At 41.8% G+C, this 26,614-nt stretch overlaps 1 protein-coding gene across 1 annotated transcript in view; it reads right to left on the bottom strand.

The window, feature by feature from the left end:
- SPTLC1 (serine palmitoyltransferase long chain base subunit 1) overlaps nt 1-25,847 on the bottom strand; it is a 73,650-nt gene extending 47,803 nt beyond the window's left edge. Inside the window, exons 1-5 of the mRNA XM_054588031.1 lie at nt 25,717-25,847; nt 22,971-23,078; nt 20,413-20,507; nt 4,803-4,896; nt 4,202-4,274 (exon numbers count right to left, since the gene is read on the bottom strand). Of these exons, the coding sequence (XP_054444006.1) occupies nt 4,202-4,274; nt 4,803-4,896; nt 20,413-20,507; nt 22,971-23,078; nt 25,717-25,773 (427 nt within the window). The 5' untranslated portion in view covers nt 25,774-25,847. The remainder of the gene's footprint in view (nt 1-4,201; nt 4,275-4,802; nt 4,897-20,412; nt 20,508-22,970; nt 23,079-25,716) is intronic.
- Nucleotides 25,848-26,614: the final 767 nt, after the last annotated feature.

The following is a 26,614-nucleotide window of genomic DNA, read 5'->3' as shown; positions in this document are numbered from 1 at the left end:
AGATATTTAATGCAACTGAAAATGTGAACAAAAAATTGGGCTATCAATGCTTATATATCAGGCAAAATAGACTTTGTTCTATTTTTAGGTTTTTTAGTCCTCACCCAACGGTATATTTATAGAGAGAGAGGAATGGAGAGAGAGAAACATCCATCAGCTGCCTTCTGTAAGCGCCTAGAGTGGGGACTGAACCTGCAACCTAGGTATCTGCCCTGACTGGGAATCAAAACTGCGACCTTTCAGTGTATGGGACGACACTCCAACCAACTGAGCCACACCAGCCACAGGGCCAAAAAAATAGGCTTTCAAACAAAGGCTATAAGAAAAGACAGAGAAGGACCCAACAATTCTTCTTTTGGGAATTTATCCAAAGGAACCCGAAACACTAATTCAAGACATATGCACGTCTATGTCCTTTGCAGCATTTTTTACACTAGCCAAGATATGGAAGCGATCTCAGTGCCCATCAACAGGCAAACAGCTAAAGAAGAAGTGGTACATATATACAATAGACTATAACTTAACCATGAAAAAGAATGAATCTTGCCATTTGCACAATCTCACTGGATTTAAGAGTGGATTAGGCGAGATGAAGTCAGTCAGATGAAGAAAAGCAAGTACTATATGATTTCACTTTCATGTGGAATGTAAAAAACAACAAAAGAAATGAGCAAAAAAACAAAAATAAACTCATACATATGGAGAACAGATAGATGGTTGCCAGATGGGAGGGGGGTTTGGGAAGATGGGTGAAAAAGGTGAAGGAATTAAGAACTATAAATTGGCGGTTAAAAATTAGTCACAGTGATGTAAAGTACAGCATAGGGAATGCAGTCAATAATATTATAATAACTATGTATGGAGTCAGATGAGCACTAGACTTATCAGGGTGACCAGAAGTTATACAAATCAATGTTGTAAACCTGAAATTAGTATGATATTATATGACAAATATAACTGAAAAATTAAAAAAATATTTAAGAAAAGAATTACTCAACGAGAAAAAAATAAGATTAGGAGTCAGCATGCTAGGTTTCTAGTTTTAGGGTTGAGGTTGATGACCTGTGTGACTGTGAGGAAGTCGCATAACCTCTCTGGGCTTTCTATTTACATTATGAATAGTTGGGATGCTGGAGTACAAGATTTTTAAGATCCTTTCCAGATGTAAGATCTTTTTAAGTATATTTTATTGATTGTGCTATTACAATTGTCCCATTTTTCCCCCCCTTTATCCCCTTCCACCCTGCACCACCCCTCGCATCAGCACCACCATCCCCCCCCCCCCGGGGTTCGTGTCCACAGGTCGTACATGTAAGTTCTTTGGCTTTCCCGTTTCCTACACTATTCTTAACCTCCCCCAGTCTATTTTGCGCCTACCAATTATGCTGCTTATTCCCTACACCTTTTCCCCCCATTCTCCCCCCCACCCTGTCCCCTCTGATAACCCTCCGTGTGATCTCATTTCTGTGATTCTGTTTCTGTTCTAGTTGTTTGCTTAGTTTGTTTTTATTTTTTAGGTACATTTGTTGATAGTTGTGAGTTTGTTGTCATTTTCCTGTTCATAGTTTTGATTTTCTTCTTTTTCTTAGATAAGTCCCCTTAACATTTCATATAATAAGGGCTTGGTGATGATGAACTCCTTTAACTTTACCTTATCTGGGAAGCACTTTATCTGCCCTTCCAATCTAAATGATAGCTTTGCTGGATAGAGTCATCTTGGATGTAGGTCCTTGCCGTTCATGACTTTGAATACTTCTTGCCAGCCCCTTCTTGCCTGCAAGGTTTCTTTTAAGAATTCAGCTGATGGTCTTGTGGGAACTCCTTTGTAGGTAACTGTCTCCTTTCCTCTTGCTGTGTTTAAGATTCTCTCCTTATCTTTGATTCAGGTAATGTAGCTACGATGTGCTTTGGTGTGTGCTTCCTTGGGTCCAAATTCTTTGGGACTTCCTGAGCTTCCTGGACTTCCTGGAAGTCCATTTCCTTTGCCAGACTGGGGAAGTCCTCCTTCATTATTTTTTCAAATAAGTTTTCAAATTCTTGGTCTTCCTCTTCTCCTTCTGGCACCCCTATGATTCGGAGGCAGGAATGTTTAATGTTGTCCCAGACTTCCAAAGCCTCTTCTCATTTTTTCGAATTCTAGTTTCTTCTCCCTGTTCCAGTTGAATGTTTATTTCTTCCTTCTGCTCCAAATTGTTGATTTGAGTCTGATTTCCTTCCCTTCACTGTTGGTTTCCTGTATATTTTGCTTTATTTCACTTCGCATAGCCTTCACTTTTTCGTCTATTTTGCGGCCATACGCAAATCACTTCTGTGAGCATCATGATTACCGGTGTTTTGAACTCTGCACTTCATAGGTTGTCTAGCTCCTTGGCGCTTCGTTCCTTTTTTGGAGTTTCAATCTATTCTTTTATTTGGGCCACATTTCTTTGTCTTAGTGCGACTGTTACATTGTACGGGGCGGAGCCTTAGGTATTCACCAGGTTGGGGCAACCGCCTTCACTGCACTGTGGCGCTGTATGTGGGGAAGGGGTGAGAGAGGGAACATTGCCACTTGCTCGCTCCCACCCAACTTTTACTTGCTTCCCCCCACTACCCACCAGTAAAGTGGGCCCTTTTGCTGCTGATTACCGAGTGGGTGGGTTTGCGTACATTCAAGGACCCTGTGGCTCTCTCCAATGAACTCTCCTGTGAGGCTGGGAGTTTCTCCCGCCACCGCAACCCCTACGGATTTTTACAGCCAGAGGTTTTGAGGCTTTAGTTTCCTGCACTGGAACCATGGGTTGCGCAGTCTGTCTCGCTCCCCAGTTGTTCCTTCAGTTGATCCAAATACGAATGTGGGACGGCCCGGTCCGCCAGCCGCCGCCTAGCCTGCCCAGTCCGATGCCTTGCTGTGCATCCTCTCTGCCCCAGCTTCCTGTCTCTGCCCCTCCTACCAGTCTGGATGAATGTTTCTCCTTTAACTCCGTGGTTGTTGGACTTCCATACAGTTCAATTTTCTGGCAGTTCTGGCTGTTTTTGGTTTTGAAATTTGTTGTCGTCCTTCTTTGGTTGTGTGAGGAAGCAAAGTGTACCTACCTACACCTTCATCTTGGCAGGAAGTCACAGCTGTAGGATTCTTTAACACTAACTCTTGCCACCTGTTTCCGATATAAACAATTTAATTGCTAAACATACTAAGGAATAAAGATGCTTTGTTAAATAAAAACATCTTAACTGATAGTGGGGAAAAAAAAGAAAGAAAAGAGAAAAACACACAAAGACCCAGAAGTGGAAATGAGGGCAGAAGAGACGTCGTCAGCTCTACTTTCCCCACACCCTGACATTCGGTAAGCCAGAATGATATTTCAAGGAATACTTTCAGTTGAACAATTATTTAACATTTTCAAAATTTTCAAAAGAGAAAAATAACAATATACATTTCATAAACACAACCAGAAAATGCCATGGTTGTCCTTGACAAGTCTCAGTGAGGGAGCTCATAGGGTTTGAAATCACACACAGTCATCCGAATATTTAGCTAGCCTTTCCCAGGGTCACCCACACACAAATCCAATGACCCTTCATCTTCATTCCAGAAGGAAAAGAGCTACAGAGCCTAACACTCCTCAATCTGTTCTTGCCATTCTCCCTGTAATGTTCTGGCTGTGCAGCTAGAGCTATTTCCCTGTCCCCTTTGCAGCCAGGCCTGACCTGGGATATGGTCTCACCAAGGCAATGTGAACAGAATGATGTGCAGCGCCACCTGCCTGCCAAAAACCATACGGCTGCCCTGCACTCCTCCCCTGTTTTTGCCACCTGGCTGCATGCAGACAAGGATGGTACCCTCCACACTGGAGAAACAGACATGGAAGATCCCCATTCCTACACAGCTTCGAAGAGCACAGCCACCCACACAGGACTCTTCCCCTTGCAACCGTTGTGTGCCACAGGCACTAACAGTCTCCTCACATCACTGCCTCTAGGGGCATGTGGAAACGCAGCACAGGCTTTGTCCTAAGGACTACACACCTAATGTAACTATGGGTCTTCTCCACAAATGACATCCAAAGGCTCCAAACACACAATGTTCTAGAAAGCCAGGTAAGAAATAGCACCAGATTAATGCCACCACTAATTAAGGATATCTATTCCCAGGAATTTGAAGTCAAATGGAATCTTCATTCTTGAAAGCAGTAGCCTGAAAAATACAACAGAAACGTACCAAATGTGCCATAAAATCCTCTAGGTCCACAAGTCCCCACACCGTACTTCTTTAGAGATGCCAAAGCTGCTGCCTTTGTGGAAGAAGAGAAAATAAGAGTTCAAAACGGGCATTTCTTATTCTTTAACCCATGTAACTCTCCCCTCCATTTTCTTTTCTTTCTAGGAACTATGATATCATAACAGGATATAAAGAAAAGACAGACATAGAGACTTGGGGACATAGGGATATAACTTAAAACATGGAAATGTTCTACTAACATGATTATCAAATGCTGGTTAACACAATGCTTTTATACTTTTTGACATCTGTGGACATAAGCCTGTTCTCAAAAACATGTACTGGCCAACAATCTCAACAGGAAATGAAGTAATTTCCCAGACACATCTCTGACGATGACCAGGTCCGGCTCATACAACACTAAGCCACAACAGACATGCCCCCCACCCTTTGTGGAAATCCGGGTCATAGCTCTTCCAGAAAGGAGTAATGGCAGACGCTCGCAGAGCCCTTTCTCATGTTCTGCATTTGCCTTTGATTTTATGTCCAGTTTCTTAAGTCAGCCATACTATCTTTCCACTTCAGCTTTGATGCTACTTACCTTGACCCTAGGGTTATCCAACAATCCAAGAAAATTAAATGAGGCAAAGTTGATACATTCTTTTCCATTCACTATGATGTTGTGGCTTGGAGGGCTGCGGAAAAGAGACAAGAGTGGTTTACTTCAGCTGACATTTGTGTTATAGCAGACTCACTACCGCATTACCTCGTGGCAGCAGACAGGACACACAAGTGTGGATACTCCATCCTATTTGCCTACTGGTCTCCTAGCTTTTACTTTTCTTTTTAAAAAGTAAAATTATACAATGCTATATTAAAAATCAAATACTCACCCAGTAATTCTATTCTTAATAGGGGACCCTGTACACTTAAATTAAGAAGTGAACTAGAATTCCAAAATGGATGATGGCAAATCTTTGTTTTGACTTAAAAATCCACTTAAGAATGAATAGCTAAATAAAGTATCTCAGAAACATTCTGGAGTACGAAAATAGAAAAAGACCAAGATCAAAGGCAGGAATAGGCAGAGCAAGTTACAATCTTACAGTGAAGTGGTTTAAAAATACATGTTACCTGTAGGGAGCCACTAAAAGAATAAGTGGGATACGTACCCAATTTCTAGAGTTAATGCTGAAATACTATTCACCAGAAATTCCTCCCCTGCACTCCCCCCTCAACAATTTTTTTCTTACAGGGAAAAGCGTGGCCGATTCCACAGGCACGTGCACCCGAGTACGGCTGCGACAGGAGGTGGACTCCCGACAGAGAGCCCATCATGTTCCTGGCTGACAAATGTTAGCTATAGCCACGCTTCAGAAACACAGGGCCAATCTACAGGTCGCAAGCAATGACAGGGTTGTCAGACCAGTTGAATCCGACAGAAGCAGCCTATTTTAACTAAAGGCAACCACAAGAATGAGATGGATTGGGATTATCAGAAGGCACAGCACAGCACAAAGAAAAGGACTGTCCCCGCAACCTATTTCAGTTACACATTTGCACTTGTCTGCAAGCTGGGCTGCTCTTGAAAATGCAATGTGTCCAGAAAAGACTGAGAAACTGCTGTCATCGGGATGTTTAAAAGGAGCTGGTTTTCTCTGGGGCGGGGGAGGGAGATGCTGGAAAACCAGAGAAGGAAATGATTGACAACTTCAAATAAAGTCAAAAAGGCAGACACAAATTCACAAAACACAAGATGACTCAGTGAAAAGAGCATGGATTGTAGAATCAGTCAGACATCCCATCGACAATGTGTCCACTGATGGCTTCAGAACCTTGGGGACGTTACCTGAGCTCTGTGAGCCTCAGTTTCTTCATCTATAAAGTGCAGAGAGAACCTTTTACTCAAGGTTATTTCCATTATAAACAGGCCTGGCCCAAAGAGGGGCTCTCTAAATACCTTTTTCCTTCCCTCTACAGCTTTGAGGGCTTCTCTTTTCACCCACTGTGATTGCGAATCCATCGTGTCATTTAATTTCACCCTTCTCGGGGTTTCTTAAAGTTTCCCCAGTCCTCCCTCATGTGAAGGTTCTGACTCACAAAAAGATTAAGAGACAAAACACCTACATAGACAAGCCTGTAGTAATGGTTGCTGCTGTGCAAGTTGAGGCCATTCACCAAAAACTGCAACACAGAGAGAAAAAAAAAAAACTATCATGAATACACACGCCCAGAAGTCCCTGACTGCAGTTAAGAGGCAGCACAACCCAGGGAGGCCAGGGCCTGATTTTTGTCCAGCACTTGGGACAGGGAAGGAAAACAGTTTCCAGTGAGAAACAGAAGGTTCATACCCGTGCTCCACGCAGGTATGTCCCTGACGCAGGAATCCTGGTGCATAACAGGAGCATAACCTTGCAGAAGCAAGTAAAACCAGTCTAGAAAGACATCTCCACAACCAAAGACTCAGAGAATGGGAAGGAGGGAAAATATTGTAAAATCCTTCCCAACCAAACCAACAGCTTCACCATTAGTGAGAGCCAGAAATTGCATGGATGCGTAAAGGTTCCCAAATGGCTAAGTGACCTTAGAAAGAATGGTGCTCTATCAGAAAGAAACAAATACTACAGAGCCCATTAATACTGTTTGGGGCTGGTGTGAGAATAGACAACTAGGCCAATGGGAGAATCTAGAACTCAAGAGAACTGTATATACATAAGAACCTGGCAGATAATAGCATTTGCCCCACAAACAACTAAGTTACGTGTAGATATTTCTCGATGGAGAAAAATAAAGTTGTATAACCATGCACAGAGGTAAATTCCAAATGTTACTAACTGAAAAGATATTTTGGAAAAGACAGGAAAACAAAATGTAGAAAAATGTTTTTGTGACCGTGGGAGTAGGAAATGTTCTCTTAAACAAGTCTGAAAACACGCAGAACATGAGGCCAAAATGAATGAATCTGATCATGTCAAAATTAAGAATCGTGGTTCAATGAAGACACCAAAGACAATGTGAACAGATGGGAAATAAAGAGATTTACTGTATTTCACAAACTCTAAGAAACCACCAAATGTATTTTATCTACCATTAAGGAAGAAAACACTGCGGACTAAAAGGTCATGATGTTTTCTTGCCATCTAGAATTTCATGGGTTGTATTTCATGAAAAGATCTGCTGGGCATTCTTAGACGGAGGTTTCTGTTATAATCTTTTGTACATATAAAAAGAACCATACAAAGCAATTAAATCAGTCAAAGCATTCCTAACCTCTTTGCCCGAGTTCTGAGGATCTGCTCTCTGCTAAGTCGCGGACACCATGGATAATCACACAATACTCCTCTGCTCCCTGCCACTGAACACCCAGACCTTGCTCAGCAGGATGGTCCCCTACCACCTCTGAGATTACCTGACAAGACAATGTCACCCATTCACTAAGTTTTAATGCTGGAACGTTCCTATTGGACTATATTCCTAGTTACATCTTTTGCCATTTGAACCACGTTTCTAGAAAATAGGCCAGTATTCTCCAAAGGCAGCAGAAGTCTGACAAAGGCATGTTCAAAGCCTTACTCACAGCAGCCTCTGTTCATTCTCCTCAGAGTGGTTTGGCCCCTTCTCCTGCTACCAGCTTATTTACTTACCAGCAGTGCACATAATTCAGCTGAAGTGCTGGCAGTAAACATAGTCATGACCAAGTTCACTGGTACACAGGCAATGACAACCCCCTACCACCAGGCCCCCCTGGCTGACAATGATTTACAGCAGCGGTGAAATTCACCTCCAATTCAGAGATCTTAAAATAGAGGGGGAAAAAAATGCATCTTAAAATAAATGTAATAAAGTGTTACATCAAAAACTAACCAAGGATTAGAATCTACACAGTGTAAGGGACTCTTGCTAATCAAAAGAGTCTGGGGCTCAATAGAAAGACATGAGAGACATGAGGAGGCATTCACAGAAAGGCAAAACCCCAAGAGCTAATAAGGAGATGAAATAACATTCAAAGGCTCGCATAATCAGAGAAATGCAAAATAAAACAATGTCACCAACCCAGGTGGTGAGGGGACTGGAACCCTGATAAACGAACTCAAGGGGCCATCAACGGGGCGATCACGATGAAGAAAATTCCCACAGAGAAATCAGATGGGCGTATATCAATACCCCATTCCTGGCTGTACGATCCCAGAAGGATTCAAACAGGTGGGCAAGAGGATATTAGCTACAGGGGTAGTTACAGCATCTTTCTCCTCAAGATGGCATTTTTCCATCTGGAGGAAAATAGCTAGGTAAAACTCAGTGACCACACATGACAGAATAGGCAGCAGTGAGAAGAGATGACAAGAAGTACATCCAGCACTCGCACCCTGCTCGATATTTCCTCATGCCACCCAATACCAGCTAATGTAATATTTATTTCATTGCTGACTGGCCTGTCTGTCCTGAGAAAACTAAGATTTTTATTTACTGCTGTGTAAACCAATATGCTCAACACATCCCTTAAACATAGTAGACGCTCAAATATTTGTTGAAAAAAATGTGTTGAGTAAAAATCTTGTAAAAATCAAAATGAAGTCTAGAGCACAAAAAAACGATCCAATCAAACAATGGGCAAAGGACCTGGGCAGATGCTTTTCTAAGGAGGAGATACAGAGAGCCCAGAGGCATTTGAAAGGATGCTCAGCATCACTAGCCATCAGAGAAATGCAGATCAAAACCACCATGAGGTACCACCTCACACCGGTCAGAATGGCCATCATAAACAGATCCACAAACAACAGGTGCTGGCGAGGCTGTGGAGAAAAGGGAACCCTAGTCCACTGTTGGTGGGAATGCAGACTGGTGCAGCCACTATGGAAAGCAGTGTGGAATTTCCTCAGAAAGCTGAAAATGGAACTGCCTTTTGATCCAGCGATTCCCCTGCTGGGACTATACCCGGAGAACACCAAAACGCCAATACAAAAGAACCTATGCACCCCAACGTTCATAGCAGCACAATTTACAACAGCCAAGTGTTGGAAGCAACCTAAATGCCCATCAGTAGATGATTGGATCAAAAAATTATGGTACATATACACAATGGAATACTACGCAGCAGAAAGAAAAAAAGAAGTACTAAACTTTGCGACAGCATGGATGGAACTGGAGAGCATCATGCTAAGCGAAATAAGCCAGGGGGCGAAAGACAAATACCATATGATCTCACCTATAAGCGGAACCTAACCAGCAATGCAAAGAAGCAAGGAAAATATGACCAGCAACACTGAAAGGAAAAGAAATCAACAGAGACAAGAGGAAGGGGGGGGGGCAGGGAAAGGGAAGGGAAGGGGAAAGTCAAGGGACATATAGCAAGGACTCATGGACAAAACCAAAGGGGAAGAGCTGAGGGAGGGAAGGTGGGAGGGGGCAAGGGAGGGGGGAGGCAGAGACAAATGTATTTTAAAAGTAAATAAATTAAAAAAAAAAGAAAAAAAGAAAAAAATTACAATGAAAAAAGAAACAAACAAAAAAACAAAACAAAACTACTGTAAACGAAAAGCAAACTAGTTAGTGTTTAATGGGGGCCCTCAAGCATCAGGTGGTTGACTATAACATTTGACCTTTTAGTTCTTCTAACCATGACATTCTGTGACTGTTTATTTCCTTTTTGACCTAGAACTTGTCTTTATATAATTTGAAGTCTTTTGCATCCTCTGAAGCTGTGGACTTTCTTTGCCACAACACGTGCTGTTATTGACTCACTTTGTCATTTATGTGCATAGTTCAATTTTCTTTGATTGAAAAAATGACCTTGTGCTAATCAAGTCACACAGCTATATCCAGTTTATGTTTTGACCAGCTAAATATGCTCATGGGACAATTCTTAGGCTGAAAAATACAGTATGGATCCATAGAACCTAGAGACTTCAACTACTGAAGGAATAATATTGAGAGTTTAAGAGAAAAAAGGTGAGCTTCTTAAATAAAACTAATCAGTAGAATAATCAGCTCATTAAATTTTCAATCTCCTGATTATGTTTTAATTTTAATATACACTAGGATATCCTAACTTTTTAACAACATCTTTATAAAATGGAATAATTCTCCTTGGTACAAGGGAGCAGTAGAAAGTAACATCACACTTTGCAGTGAATAGAACATTTCTTTGGAAGCTATTCAATCTGAAAAATCTCTTCACTCTTCCTTTTGTAGGACCATGTTTATATGGTAGTGTAAAATATTTATATTTTACTGACTGCATTTACTATGGTCTACAAAAATGTTGAAGATTCAAATTCCATTTCCTACCCTGTATATAATAAACATTTTTGTTTGTTTGCTTTGCTCTCTTGCTTAATATAATACAGTAATGACACTGCCTGTATGCATATTCACATATTGGTGGAGTAAATTAAGTTAGATCACATGACAAAAAAAAAACAAACCATACATTCATAAAACATTAAGAGTATGTGGTTTCAAACATACAATGTAAAAATAAAATATATCATATGAATAACAAAAATATATAACACAGAATGAGGATGGAAAGTGTAATGAACTACTACAGCGAGTGCCTTAGTAGAGACAAAGAGTCGATGTGGGGCACCGGGGCGAAGAAAATAACAAAGCAAACAAGAGTGCAGCCTCGTGTGGGTGTTGACAAGAGTGAAGCTGAGCAGAGGGTGAATGCCTGTGTCTCCAAGAAAGGCTGAAAATGGACAAAGTGAACCAATTAAACCAGAGAATCAACTAAACCAGAAGTCAAGCCTCTAGAAAATCTGAGTGAGAAAGAAGGAGACACAAGTGATGCTCACAAAGTAGACACAAGATCTACAGATGTGTCATTATATCCATCTGTATAGTAAGGTTTTATGCATGTGTTTTATACAAGCATGCCCACGACAAACCTATAAATTACTCATGCCAGTACATTTGAAAACATAAGAAATGGACTATGACTAAATGATGGTTAGCAAAACTTAAGAAAGAAAACTGAATAGCTTTACAAACTCATTAAAGACAATGAATTCACAATTAAAAATCTACGCTCAACAGAACACCACAGGAAATACACACTGTTGCTAAGAAAATGGTAAGACTAATACATCTTGGATACCAAAACAGGACCAGCACAGTGAGGGAAAAGAAGAGACTAAACTCATTTTTCAACACAGATGTCAAAACTCCCAAATATTAGCAAAAATAAATCCCACGATGTATAAAAACGAAACAGTCATGCTTAAAGAGGGTTTATTCTAGGAACGTAAGGGTTACTTACTAATAGAAAAACCTACCAGTGACTCGTGGTAAACAAGACAGAAAGAAAGAAAAAAAAAAAAACCACTCCATACTCTGGAGCCTTCTGATAGCTTACAAAAAGGCCTACAAAGTCTAAAACGTCTAACTTTACCAGGAGCAAGACAGAGAAGGAGATGGCTAACGAAGAGTTGGAAACTGCAAAGCAAATGAATAAGCTGTATTGGTTAGTCAAAGAGATCAGCGAGAAAGCTGAATGGATGTAGGCTGGCCAGGAAGAGCCCAGCAGCAAACCGGAAAATGCCCCCAGGCAGGGGGCAGAGCTCCCTGTGAGAGTAGGGAGCAGGCGGGGTGGGCTCAGGAGGATGGCTTGGAAATCTTCAAGGGGAGTCATTTCCTCAGATCCCCTTCCGGCCCTGAAGAAATGTGGGAGATTCACCCTGGAAAGGCTGAATATAAACTAACAGTCCTAAGAACCAGTAGGGGGATGCGTGCCACTCTGAAAACAGAAATCAAGTATAAATCTACATAATAAAATGGGACACCAAGCCCTTGTCTGTCCTCCCCCTCAGCTCCCAAAGGGCTGGAAACCAGGTTTATTAAGGGCATCCTTAAGACTGCCCCAACCCCACCCCAACATACCGAAGGACTCCTTTTAGGTAAAACTCAAAATCAAGAGAAGAAAAACAGAAAATACTGAGTTGGGGTTCCCCTCAAATAAATGGACAAGTCCTTGTCTAGTGATGCCCACTATCAGTCAGGAAGCCCAGCCCGTTTACACAGGGCTTCCAATTAGCATTTCAGTGTCTCATTCTTTAAAATGGATTTTCGACAGAGAGCCAAGACAATTCAACAGGGAAAGCATAGTCTTTTCAACAAATGCTGCTCGGACAACTGGGTATACACATGTAAAAGAATGAAGATGAACCCTTACCTCATAGCATTATAAAAATTAACTCAAAGTGAATCACTGACCTAAAGTTAAGAGCGAAACTATCCACTCTTAAAAGAAAATAAAGGAGAAAATCTTCATAATCTTGGTGAGGCAAACATATTTAGATATAAAAGAAAAGCACAAGTGACAAAAGTAAAAGTAGATAAATAGGCCTTAATTAAAATTAAAAACATTTGGACTTCCAGTCAAGATGGCAGCATAGGTAAGCACGGCCTCCTCCTCATACAACCACGTCAGAATTACAACTGACTGACAGAACCGCCATTATCTAGAACCTCCAGAAATCAAGCTGAATGGAAGTCATACAACTACGAAATTAAAGAAGAAACTACATCGAAGCTGGTAGGAGGGGCGGAAACATGGAACAGGCTGGTCCCACACCCATGTGTGGCAGATAAAAATCAGGAGTAGTATCTCAGGACCAAGGGATAATAGTCCAGGGTTCCAGGGCCAGGGAGATGAGTCCCCACAACTCCTGGCTATAAAAACCAGTTGGGATTGAGGCTGAGGAAGAGAAACTTCCGGAGTCCCAGGCAGTGTTTCTTAAAGGGCCTGTGCACAGACTTCCTCGCACTCACTCCCTCTGAACTCCAACGCCAGTGGAGCAGCTTCAAAGGCACCAGTGGAGTACAGGGAGGAAACAAAGTGTCTGGCATCAGGGCAAGAGCTGGGGAGCAGCTTTCCCTCAGAGAGAAGTGCTCTCAGAGGCCACTGTTCCTTTTCTGAGTTCTCCCCCAACAAAGCTGGCAGGAGGGTGCCATATTTAAGGCTCCATTAACCTGGCTCACAGGGTTTGCCCTGCTCTCGTAATTCCCTGAGGCTCTGTCCCATCCTACCTTAGGGCACACCCAAGCTGTATTCAGTGGCTTTTCATACAATTGGCTTCTCTTGGTTCGCGCTTCAGATTTTCCTAAATTCTCTCAAACAAGCAACGTCTGGCCTCAGTGCGCCCCTAGGCCCAGTGCTAGCAGCAACTGGCCTTGGTTCACAGCTTGGCCTCGCTCTGGCATCTCTAAGCCCAGCACAAGTAGCAGCCATCTGCAGATTGCTTTGGATATTATGGTGGGTGGCTCCAGACAGAACATAGGCAGCGGCTGTCCTTGGCCTGTGCTTCCTGGTAGGTCCCAGAGCCTGCACACCGAGTGGACAGCTACAGACCATGTAGGAGCACCACCACCCAATCACTTCCACAAGTGACATCCTCAAGGGGAGGGCTCAGAAGGCACCAAAGCCCTGCTGAAGTAAGCCGTGCTCCGTGGAGTGGGCCTGTGCACAGCGGATCCTTCATGGTGCTCAGAGGTTGGTGGTCAGTGTCACAGCCAGCCCTTGAAGCTGATAAGCCCAGGTAAATCCCTCCCATTGACCTGCCAACAGCAATCCAGGCTCGACTACAAGGAAAGGGTGTACATGGCCCACACAGTGGACACACCTCGAGTACCTAGCTTGGGTGATAGAGGAGGCTGTGCCACTGGACGATACAAGACACCTACTACATTAGGCCACTCTGCCAAGTCAGGAAGACACAGCAGCTCTACCTAATGCATAGAAACAAACACAGGGAGGCTGCCAAAATGAGTAGACAAAGAAACGTGGCTCAAATGAAGTAACAGAATAAAACTCTAGAAAAAGTACTAAGCGAAATGGAGACAAGCAATCTACTCGATGCAGATTTAAAACACTGGTTATAAGAATGCTCAGTGAACTTAGGGGGGAAGAGTAAATGAACTCAGAGGGAGAACTTCAACAGCATAAAAAGGGACATGGAAACCACAAAAAAGAATCAGCCAGAAATGAAGGACACACTAACTGAAATGAAGAACGATTTTTACAGGGAATCAACAATAGAAGGCATGAAGCCAAGAATCAAGTAAGTGATTGGGAACATAAGGAAGCAAAAAACACCCGATAAGAACAGCAAGAAGAAAAAAAGAGTCCAACTCCCCCCCCCCCCCGCCCCACAAAACCCAAACAACCCGAGGATAGTGTAGGAGCCTCTGGGACCACTTCAAGCATATCAACATCTGCATCACAGAGATGACAGGAGAAAAGAAATAAATTGAAAACCAATTTGAAAAAAATGATGGCAGAAAACTTCCCTAACTTGGTATAGGAAATAGACATACAAGTCCAGGAAGGGCAGAGTCCCAAACAAGAGGAATCCAAAGAGGCCCACATCAAGACACGTCCTAGTTAAAATGCCAAAGGGTAAAGATAAAGAGAGAATTTTAAAAACAGCAAGAGAAAAGCAGTTAGTTACCTAAGAGGGAGCTCCCATAAAACTGTCAGCTGACTTCTAAAAAGGAACTTTGCAGGAGAGAAGGAATTTGCAAGAAGTATTCAAAGTGATGAAAAGCAAGGGCCTACAACCAAGGTTACTCTACCCAGAAAAGCAATCATGGAGAACTGAAGGACAGATAAAGAGCTTCCCAGACACAAAAAAGTGAGAGGAGTTCATCACAAAAAAACAACAACAAAAAACCCCAGTATTATTGAAATGTTAAAGGGTCTTCTTTAAGAAGAAGAACATGATGAAAAATATGAATAATACAATGGCAATAAATACATGTCTAACAATAACTGAATCTAAAAAACAAACAAAGAAGCATAACAGAAACAGAATCACATATACAGAGGATGTTTTGATGATTGCCAGATAGGAACAGGGTTGGGGGAATGGGCAAAAATGGTGAAGGGATTAAGAAGTACAAATTGGTTGTTGCAGAATAGTCATGGGGATGTAAAGTACAGCAGAGGGCATATAGTAGCCAAACTATATGTATGTATGAACCATGGGCACAGACAACGGTATGGGCATTGCCTGAGGGAGTATGTGTGCAGTCAGGCTGGAGAGGCAAAAAGGGGGAAGAAATTGGGACAACCATAATAGCATAAACAATAAAATATAATTTAAATTAAAAAACATTAAAAACATTTGGCGCTGCCTGGGTAGCTCAATTGATTGGAGTGTCATCTCAATGTGCCAAGGTTGCAGGCTGGCTCCACGGTCAGGGTACATACAAGAATCAACCAATCAATGCATCAATATCAAAACAACAAATTGATGTTTCTCCCTCTCTCGCTTTCTTTCTAAAATCAATACATAAAATTCTTTTTAAATCTTAAAAAAAATCCACTATACTATAAAAGATACAAAACCCCCACAGAATGGGAGAAAATATTTACAAGTCATATATTTGATAAGGGCCTAGTTTCCAAAATGCATAAAGAAATCTTACAACTCAATGATAAAAAGACAAATAAGCTAATTAAAAAGTGGGCAAATGACTTAAGTATTGACTAGTCTCCAAAGAAGACATATAAATGAACAATAAGCACATGAAAAGATGCTCAATATCTCTAGCCATTTGGGAAGAGTAAGTTAAAACCACAGGGAGATACCCCTTCCTACCTACTACGATGGCTATAATCAAAAAGACAGACAATAAGTGCTGGCCAGGACATGGACAAATTAGAGCTCTCTTACATCGCCTGGAGGATGGAAAACAGTTTGGCGATTCCTCAAAATGAGTTACTGTAGGACTCACAGTTCCAGTACTCTTAGGTATATACACTAAATGAAATGAAAGCGTATGTCCACACAAAAATGTGAACACAAATATTCATAGGAGTAATATATATGTAAATGTATTTTTTCTTTTTTCATGTATTTGCAAGTAGAAACAACACCAATGTCCATCAACTGATGAATGTGTAAACAACATGTGATCTATCCACGGACTGCAATATTATTCATCCATTAAGATGAATGAAACACTGACACATGCTTCAACATGGATGGTCCTTGAAAATCCCAGGCTAAGGGAAAGAAGGCAGACACAAAAGGCCAAGTACTATACACACACACATATATGATTCTTTTTATATGAAACATCCAGGCTGGGCAAATCCACAGAGAAAGTAAATTCGTGCTGCCAGGGGCTGGGGAGTGGGAGGAACGGAGAGTGACCGCTAATGGGTGTGGGGTTTCTCTTTGGGGTGATGAAAATATTCTGGAATTGGATGGTGGCAATGGTTGCACAAGTCTGTGAATATAATAAAACTCACGTAACTGTGTGTCTTAAAAGGTTGAGTATTATGGTTTATGGATTATATTTCAATAAGGCTGTTATTTGAAGGGAAAAAATCCATCCGAGTTAAGTAAACTCACTTACTCTTGTGTTAACTCAGTACTGAGTGTAAAGAGGTACTTCAGCAATTGAGGAGTAACTCTAAGTTTATCAATATCAACAAAACACGATTTTTTTCCTGCTTTTTGCAGACTACGTACAGTATGCTTGTTGTTGATTACAATGAGTGTATTCTGCATGTTGAAAGAAAAGGATGTAAAGATCACCAGACACTGGAAATGTATCTAAGAGAGCAATAAAAGCAGGAAAAACAATCACTCTAGTGTAAAAGAGTAAAATAAAAAACAATTTTAAGATGTATAAGGTTTCAAAAAATTTACCTTCCATAGCCTTCCTCAGGAGTCAACCTGTAGTCTACTAGTACCCGGGAGTAAACTCGGGCCGAGGACACGAACAATGCAGGAAAGAGATGAAGGGATTTCTGAGCCAAAGCAGAGGTTGAGATCCCAGGCCACCCTGGGCAGCAGCTCTATTTAGCAACCAGTCACGACTGGAGCAGGAAGACAATGGTTCCAAGAGGAAAAATGAAAATGGACCCAAGAAATAACTCCTGGAGGAAGACAATGGGATGAAGTAGACTAATACGTAAAACCAAGCAAGCAAGCGGACAAACAAAAATGAAAACCAGAAAGAAAACGTAATTAAAATATTCTGCATATTGAAAAAAATGGATGCTAATCTTAACTAATGAATGATATTAATGCAGTCATAAAAATGTAAGCGCTAAATAATCTAAGGACACATAATGCAAAAACAGAACTCTGTTGGGAGAAGGGATGAACAGCGTGGCTGCACGTGCCTGCACAGCCAAGTTCCACATCAGGCTGCTGTGCTCCCAGAGGAAGAGGGGCCTTTCTAGTCCACACTAAGGCACGAGAGGGGCTACCATGGGCCTGGGGACAGCAAGTGTGCATGTGTTATGTCCTACCGCTAATGAATACAATTAAAGCTGGGAAAGAGAGAAACGTATTCAAGAAGTAACAGCATAAGCAAGTTCCTTAGAAAAACAAGAGGCAAATGCCAGAAGAATAAAAAAAGGAGCTAAAGAAAGACAAGTAATTACTTCTACAGATTGGGAATCTGGGGTGAGGATGCGTGGCACGCGGATAGCAGTTTCTCTAATAAAAATTTACATATATACACAGCCAACTTAAAAATCAACCAGCATAATTTAACATGGTAACTGATTGGAGGAAAAAAGTCATGATTATTTCAATAGACAGAAAGAACTTGGTAAATTTTAATATTCTCATTTGAAAACCAAAAAGTTCCCTTCGCAAACCAAGAAGAGAATGGCAGGCCTCAGTACTTGATACAGGTTATCTCTTACAAGCCACCAGGGACACTGAGGCCCTTGTTACCTTTCTTATTCAACACTGTATGGGAGGTGCCCCCAGCCAGTGCAATGACACAGGAACAGAAGAAAAAGACACTTCTCCTGACAGAAACCCAAACCCTGGAACCTAGGGACAAATCCATTAGAAGATACACAATGTCAGTTTCCTGGCTGCGATATTGTACTATGGACGTAAAATGTTACCACTGGGGAAAACCCAACAAGGATCTCTCTGTGCTATATCTCACAGCTGCAGGTGAATCCACAATTGTTTCAAAATAAAAGTAGAAACAAAAAAGACAAGCCAAGTCTTTAGGAAGAAAGTCATGTAATTTTACTGTGTGACATAAAAGACCTAAATATACAAGTGACAACCCAGGCACAGGGCGATGAGATCCATTATTGGCGAGTTTCCCATTCTCTCCAAATTAATCTATAAATTCGACACACTGCTAGTCACAAACCTAAACCCACTTTTTGGGTCAAATTTGATTAACTGAAACTAAACTCTCAGTGAAGAACAGAGTCAAGAGTAAGTCTAGACCAGCAGTCCCCAACCTTTTTTGGCACCAGGGACCGGTTTCGTGGAAGACAATTATTCCATGAGCTGGGGGAGGGGTGGCGAGGCAGGTATGGAGCTCAGGAGGTAATACAAGCAATGAGGAGCAGCAGTAAATACAGATGAAGCTTCGCTCAGCTCAGTCGCCCTCTGCTCACCTCCTGCTGTGCGACCCAGTTCCTAACTGGTACCAGTCTGTGGCCTGGGGCTTGGGGACTCCTGGTCTAGCCTATTCTCAAGAACAGGAGGACTCACTTTTGTCAAGTCTTATTCTCAAGCTGTGTTATTTATAGGAGTGAGATTCTGGCACAGGGAGAGACAAGTGCACCTAAAGAATAGAAACAAAGCCAGAAATAGACCCTTTATGAGGGTTCTTGGTACACAAAAGGTGAATTTCTAATCAGTAGGTAAAAAATGGGCTACTCAACTAATCATGCTGGGACAACTGACCACTGCATGGAAAACAGGCAAATTAAACCTTTGGGGCAGGGAAGGATTTCTTTCAAAAGATTAATGGTCGGTAAGTTTGATTTCAGAACATGCGGAATTTTTGTAAGGTCAAAGAACCCACAAAAGCAAAGAATACAAGGCTCTTTTGGATCAAAGCAGAAGGATATGCTCAGGAGAATAACCTGCATCACAATTTTAAACAAAATGCTAAATATTTTCATGATGGCAGGCATATGTAGTAAGTATAAACATAAGCAAAGGAAAACACCCACCGACTACAAGACAGTGGTGATCTTGTGTGGGAGGCAAGAGGAAGTGGTATGGGTTTCTTTAGCTATATTTGTAATGTTTTCTTTCTTCTTAAAAACATATTTCAAAAAAAGATAACAAAGTGTTACTGCCCGTTAATTCTAGACGGTTGATACACATGTGCATGATATTTTCTATATTTTTAAAATACTTCTTAGTTAATAAAGGCGTATACGATGCCCTGATTGGTGTGGCTCAGTGGCTTGGGCATCATCCTGCAAACCTAAAGGCCGCCAGTTGCAGGCCAGGTCCCCGGGTGGGGTCGTATGGGAGGTAACCGATTCATGTTTCTCTTGCACAGCAATGTTTCTCTCCCTCTCTTTGTCATTCTCTTATCCTCTCTCTAAATAAATAAATAAATAAATAAACAAATAAGTGGAATCTTCGAAGAAAAAAAAAACAAAACCCCACACACGAAAAGCAAAGATAACTAACAGGAGAACTAAAAATAGAAACAGATCAGACTCCGGAAACAACGAGAGACGTAGGATCAGTGAGCTTAAGTTTCATAATTCCTACTGTGAGAGCCATTAGGTGTTTTCCATCATTACTCAATCAAGTAGTAATGGTGTCAGCATACTGTTAAGACCTAATTATGAAGGCACCCTGCTACAAATGTACAGTCAAAAAAAAAAAAACAAAAAAAAAAAAAACCCAAACAAAACAAAAAACCCAGGTGGGAAAAAGCAGCACTGTTGCTTTTCATTTTAAGTGCGTCAGACCACTTGACATATTATCGTGCGTGTGTATTACTTTGAAAAAGAGATTGTTTTCAGAAAAAGGTATGAACAGTAATGCCTAGAGACTATAAAAAAATGCCCAGCCCTGGCTGGTGTGGCTCAGTGGAGTGAGTGCCAGCCTGCAAACCAAGGAGTTACCAGTTCGATTCCCACTTGGGACACATGCGGGTTTGTGGGCCAGGTCCCCAGTTGGGGGCGTGAGAGAGACAACCACTCATTGATGTTTCTCTCCCTCTCTTTCTCTCTCCCTTCCTTTTTGCTAAAAATAAATAAATAAAATCTTTTTAAAAAATGCCCATACCACTCCCAAAAGAAAGTCTTATATTGGCAACCAAGCAGATAGTTTTTGACTTGCAGAAATATTTAAGTCTTTTATTTCAGGTAAAAAAGGATCACCATTAAACCACTTATACATTTTGGTGAGTTCCCCCACAGGAAACTGAGTGAAAGTCCTTCAAGTAGCAAACTGATTTACCCTGAAACAATGTTGTAGTTGAGAGCAGGATGGTCTTTTGAGATAGGAGGAACAAGAGGTTCTGGTTGCCACTCTTCGATCAATTCTTCTTTTTCCTATGGGAGAAAAGGTGTTAAAACACAGCACAATGCTAGTCACTGGACAGTGACTCCAGCAGCATCTAAATTGTTTGTTGCAGTGGAACTGTCATAATGAACACACTGTGAGAAACAGGTCTAGTTGTGGCTAGAAATGAAACAGAATCACTCCTGAGTTTTGGGCACTTACCCTCTTGGCCTCTTACTGTAGGCTAAAGGCTCTTTTTCCAAGCGGCTTTGTGGGTGACTGGAAAAACTGAGGAAACTCTATTTCTATGGTCAAAATTTTTCACTGTGGGAAGGATGACGCACACCTTATAAATTGTAAAAGAAAAAGAAAGTCTACAATACAAAGGTGAGAAGCAGCTCAGCCTCTATTCCAAGACAACACAGGAAGCCACACCCAAAGTGCTTACAGAGGTGACCATCACCGGAAGGGATCAACCAGATCACAAAGCACTGTTTCTACAAGCCACGTGCAGGGATTCAGGTGTAGCTGAAATACAGAAAAAAAGACTCTCCTAATTCCTGCAATGGGAGTTTGTTTGGAAATTGTCATAAAAAGCTATTTTATTCCCTTTATCTGTTACTTCATGCATTATAAGTATTTTGACTATTTTGAGTTTCTTATCCGTTCTTGTATCAGAAGAACAGGTAATTTTGAAAATGTCGTCTGGATGTACAGGATGAGATGAGGCACCTAAATTAACATGATGCCTTGCAAGTAGACCCTCTCTTAGTAGCTCTAGTCTCATACTTCCGATAAATGCTTCTGTGCGTTCTTCCCCTGATGTGCAACTCCAGAGCAGTACCAAAAGCACAGTCACCTGATTTTCAGGCTCTCAAAAACGCTGGCTGAATAAATCAACCACTAAAGTTCTCATGTGTTTCGGCCAATGGCCTCATGGGAGAGAAGAGCAGCCGGAACAAGCCTGGAGTACATGTCATACACACTGTGCACTGCTACCATGCAGACACATGTTAGAATCCACTCAAGGTGCCTTGCTGTTCAAGAGCCTCTGTACACCTAGCTAACTGAGAAGGGCACTTCTCACTCACAACACTCACAGTTCCTTTTTCTTCCACTGTTGTTAGGGCAAGGTGTCAGTGATCACTAAATCTTGTTCTAGCTAAGTCTGCTTTCAGAGGATCACTCTAAAACTAGTTTACGTATCACTCTTTTGAAAATGTGTATGTGGGTGGATCAATATGTTTAAATTTAAAACTCATTTGTCTGGAAACAATATTGTAGTTGAGAGCAGGATGATCTTTTGAGATAGGAAGAACAAAAACTAAGAACATTCGGACTAATTTGTGTCATGGCCCATAATCCTCCATGAGAAGTTCCTAAACACCAAAGGAAAAAGTATAGGCTGGGTTTCTGGTTTGGGGGCCCAGTCTTACTGCAATGTTATTTAAAGAGTATTTGCTCAGTGGCAAGGTAATCCCACAAAGTAGTCATTAAAAGGGACGGGGCGGGGCGGGGGGTCGGCAGTGGGGGAGAGCGATCTGCGGTCAAGTTTAGGGTATTCCTCCAAACAGAGGTCAAATATGCACCGGCATAGTAAAGGTTACAAGAAATCATGCAATGAGACATCTCTTTATTGTGCTTTACCTAGGTTGCTAAAACTTTCTGCCCTCAGAACCACATGCTGCATGTTCCCTAGGGACAGTGCCTGATGGTTTCATGATTAACATAAATGCTCAAGACAGCAGCAGCAAGTCGGAGAAACCGGGGAAGCAACCGTAAATTGCTGTGGTGATTCCACTTGCATTTCCTTCTGTGAACGGTCCAGGAAGTAAAGAAAAGCCCCGTGCTTCATCTTTGTGCTGCACTCAATGCTGCCCGGTGAACCAACGTTTTAGAGATTGTTGCAGAAAAACGTCTCTCACAATCCCTGCCTCCCTGGGTACCTGGCAAAACAACCCAAGTGATGGAAACTATGCTGCAGTCAAAACTGTTCTTTCTCTCTCCCACTGAGGCAGCCACTAAGTGCTCCTACATCTTCCTGCACATGAATGGACAGCAGTGGGGGAGCGCCATTGATCCTCTAGGCTCTTCTATTTCCTAAGGTTCACCTGGCTTGGGGTGGGGAGGTGGGGACTGTGGGGCCAGAAGGAGTCTCGCCACAGGGAAAACTTTTGGTCAGACTTCAGAAAGAGTGGGGCTCTAGCAACTCATGTAATCTTGCACATGGACACTGGAAATCCAGTAGTTGCCCATGCTTCCCTTTCATCGCCTACTCGTGAGACTGCTCTTTGCCTCTAGCAAAGCAGGGAAGTTGGTCCCCTGGTACTCCTCTGGATAGGTACTTCATCCTTGGCTTTCCCACATTTTACCTACCCTGTATCACATTCCCCTTGATTTCCTTACATTCCAGAAAATATTTTAGCACGTAGTTGGCGACCACAAGTCCTTTTTTGAAGATGTAGCAACTCTCATCATACACCAAATAAAAAAACTGGGATTTAATTTCTTACCTTGACTGTAAGATCAGATCGTTCTTGCAGTTTGTAAGTTTTAGAGAAAAGAAGTCTGATTATCCAGAGTATTAGAATTCCTTCCAAGATAAGATGGTAAGCAGGAGCCTAAGAGTGAGTAGAAAACAAGAAGCGAAATAAACTCTTTTAAAACCTGCACATGAAACTTAATGCACTGCAAATAACTGCCTCCCAAGACCTTAAGCCTATCGCTTCTTAAAATTTATTTTCAAAGTTCCTTTCATTTCTACTTATTCCGTGTCCCATTTCTAACAGTAGGCAATTTCTTCTACACATAAAACCTCTGATACTGCAGCTTTAAAACATGTTTAGGAAAAAAAAAAGTCTTTAAAATGAAACCTGATACAAAATCCCCCCATATCAAACAACATCAACTATGCGATCTTATTGGCAGTTAATTTTTTACTGCTGGGAGATGACTGTAACAAACATTCCACAGCGTCACAAGCCTTCTGTTACTCCATCTACCATGGATGAGTTCAGAAAGTTATTGGGAAACCGGTTTCCATAATTCTTAGAGAGTTTTGCATATCCTACTGCATATTCTGTATTCTTCTGACAAGACTCTTCAAATCCTTCTTGCAACATGGGAGAGAAAAAAAGAAACAACATTTTACAAATGCTTAAAGGGATAGCAGGTCATTTTCTACTGTAGCTTCCAAAGGCATGTAGTGTTTTCCATGTCAACAGGCATAAAGATACCTTAATGAAACTATCCATGCCATGTCTTCTTTTCAGCTGTACATTTCCAGGATAAAGACCAAGGTGACTTCTAATTTTTGTCCAACTAGACATACAAAGAACATGTGGAAGATCCCACATGTTCACGCATCAGCTAAACCCCAATCAGTTACAGGGTGCTCTAGTCCCAACACTTTGCCATTGAAAATTTAAAAGAGGTATTTAGAAATGTAAACATAAGTTATTTTCAAACATTAGACAGAAAGAAAGAGATGATGACTCACCACAGTTGAAAAAAATAAGAATGTGGAGATTGGAAAAATGCTGAAAAATTTGTTTGTAAACTCCCGGTCAATGTACAAATAACTTTTAAACTGTATACATATGGTACACACACACACACACACACACACACACTATTACATATTTCTTTTTTGGGTACATGACATAAGACTCCTCAGATTCTACACACCAAATGCACAGAAACTGGGAGCAAGACAAGAAATCTCTCTTTAAGATGACTTTTTAAATTTGCTGATCCTCCTTGAATATAATTCATTTAAGAATAAGGACTCTAGTCTAAACATCCATTTGGTTTTCTCACTAATTGGATTCTAGTAGGCAAACATCTGTCCGAGTCACTCAACATCCCCACTATGAAAAGACACGATCCTAAGAAAAACTGAGATACTGTCCAGTGAATTAATGCAAATCACAAATGCAGCTTCTTTTCCTGGAAATGTTACATCCAGGAGGACTTCTCCCAAGAGTCATTCTTCATCAATTATGCGGTTTTCAAAAAGGGAGCAACAACAGAAAAAAAGAAAATTATTCATTTATACAAGAAAACCATTACATTTCACTGGCTTTGATTTTTTTTTTTTTTTTTTTTTTTACTATAATTAAGCTAATGTTGGACATCACATAGGCCACATCTGCTCTGTCAACTGTTTTTCAGCAAGTCCTTCCTCATAGGTCTTGCAATGGCAGACACCATCATCGGCCATGCCAGTAAGCAGCAATATTAAGTTGTAAAAAAATTGTCAAAAGAAAACTGAAATTCACTTTAAATGAATGTGAGCTCTACAGGCACAGGAACTTTTGCCTGTTTGTTCACTGCACTAATTCCAGCATCTTGATCTGTGCTGTCCAATACCATAGCTACTGTCATCAGGTGATTATTTAAATCTACATCTAAACGAAATTAAATAAAAAACGTAGTCCCTCAGTCGCACTAGATACATTTCAAGTGCCTAACTGCCACACTGGGTTAGTGGCTATTGTACTGAATTGCTCAGAGAGCAAACAGAAGTTTCTATTGAACACCACGGTGAAGCTCAGTTAAATACATGCCAAATGAACAAACATTCCCTATGACTGACATTCTGATTTCATGTTACCTAACATATGTGAAATGGCTAGACTTTGAAAACTCTCCTGACCACTCTTCTTTTAAAGATCTACCAAAAGAGGTGTCTATTTACAAGGCAGAAAATGGGACATATGAGAAAGAGTGACAAACGACGTGTATTTCATATTCCTAAACCCTAAATAATTCAGCTTCTTTTCTTACCTGACGTCTCGGAAAAAAAAACTCCAGTTTATCACAATTCTTTCCCCTGTCACCTGCTCCACAGCTCCCAGGACCTGACTCCTCCTGCCCCTCGCCAGACTGACTTCTTCCACTGTTATTTTCACCACCCGCCTTTCCATCAGTCCCAAGGCTGGTTTTTGAGGACCAGCCTCTCTCCGGTGCCCCCCTCCCACGTGTTCCTTTCCAGCGTCACGACAGGACCCACAGCGGTCTCCACGCCCGCCGGAGCTCAAAGCTAGATCACCGGTTCCCAGTTCTGCCGGTCCTTCTCCACCGACCACCACTGGGACGGTGTGCGCCCGCGAGCCCTTCCATCCAGGGTCGCCGAGGATCCGGTAGTGACCGAGCCAATCCCGCCCAGGCCCCTGACCACAAATCCGCACAAGTCGTTCCCCTTCCCCAGAGCCGATGTGGTCATCGCCTGCCGGGCCGCCGAGCCGCCCAGCTCACCTCGTATAGCGCCTGTACCATCTCCACCAGCACCCACTGCTCGGCGGTGGTCGCCATAATCAGCCTCTCGGGCTTCCTTCCGGAAGGCGAGTTTCAGTCCGAGGCGCGGCCTATTGACGTATTAGCTCCTGGGGACGGGGCTAGTGAGTGCTGGCCGTCGCCTACTCGCGCTTGCGCGTTCGCGCCTCGGGCTCCGCGGGAAGGAGAAAAGCTAGGGCACTGACGGGTGGGTTAAATATTTATATACTGAGAGTCTTGCAGTCTGGCGTGGAGCGTTGGAAGCAACTCTCTGGTTCTTGGGACGTGTCCTACGAGACCAAGGTGTGCTAGCCACCGTGAGGGGCTTTCGCGCTGGAGAAATTAAATAGTCCTTGCCCTCTGCCTGCATTTGGGCACAGGGAGAATTATTAATGTAATTGAAAGCCATTACCTTTACTTTCAAATTACATAAGTAAACCCAGAATGAATTATTATGACAAATACACAAATATGAATGAAAGTAGCCAACTCTTACACAGTACCGTATGTTATGCATGAACTAAGGCTTTGTCTACGGTATTGTCACAGAGCAGTGTGGAACCTTCCAGTGTTTTCATAGTGTCGGATGAAAGACTGTCCAACCTAATGATAAGTTTTTTTACATGAGTTTATTTGAGCCAAAATTTCGAGTACATTCCTGGAACAATTTCCCAGACTGAGAAAATGCTCTGTAGCATGGCAGTTTTGTGCTCTTTATACATTGGAGTCAAAGGAGGTAAGGTAAGGAGGGTTACATGAAATCCATTGGTGGTAAATTATTGAGGGGCGAGAAAGCTGGGGTGTGGAGCTGTTAATTTCTAGGATTTGATTAAAAGTAAAATGGAGAGATACATACTCCTTTCCCATTGGTAGGTGCTGG

The sequence above is a fragment of the Pteronotus mesoamericanus genome, unplaced genomic scaffold, assembly GCF_021234165.1.
Source record: "Pteronotus mesoamericanus isolate MK-2021 breed Mesoamerican mustached bat unplaced genomic scaffold, CSHL_Meso_final scaffold_125, whole genome shotgun sequence".
Taxonomy (NCBI): domain Eukaryota; kingdom Metazoa; phylum Chordata; class Mammalia; order Chiroptera; family Mormoopidae; genus Pteronotus; species Pteronotus mesoamericanus.
Note: the sequence above shows the minus strand (reverse complement) of the source record. Positions and strands in the feature narration are given on the sequence as shown.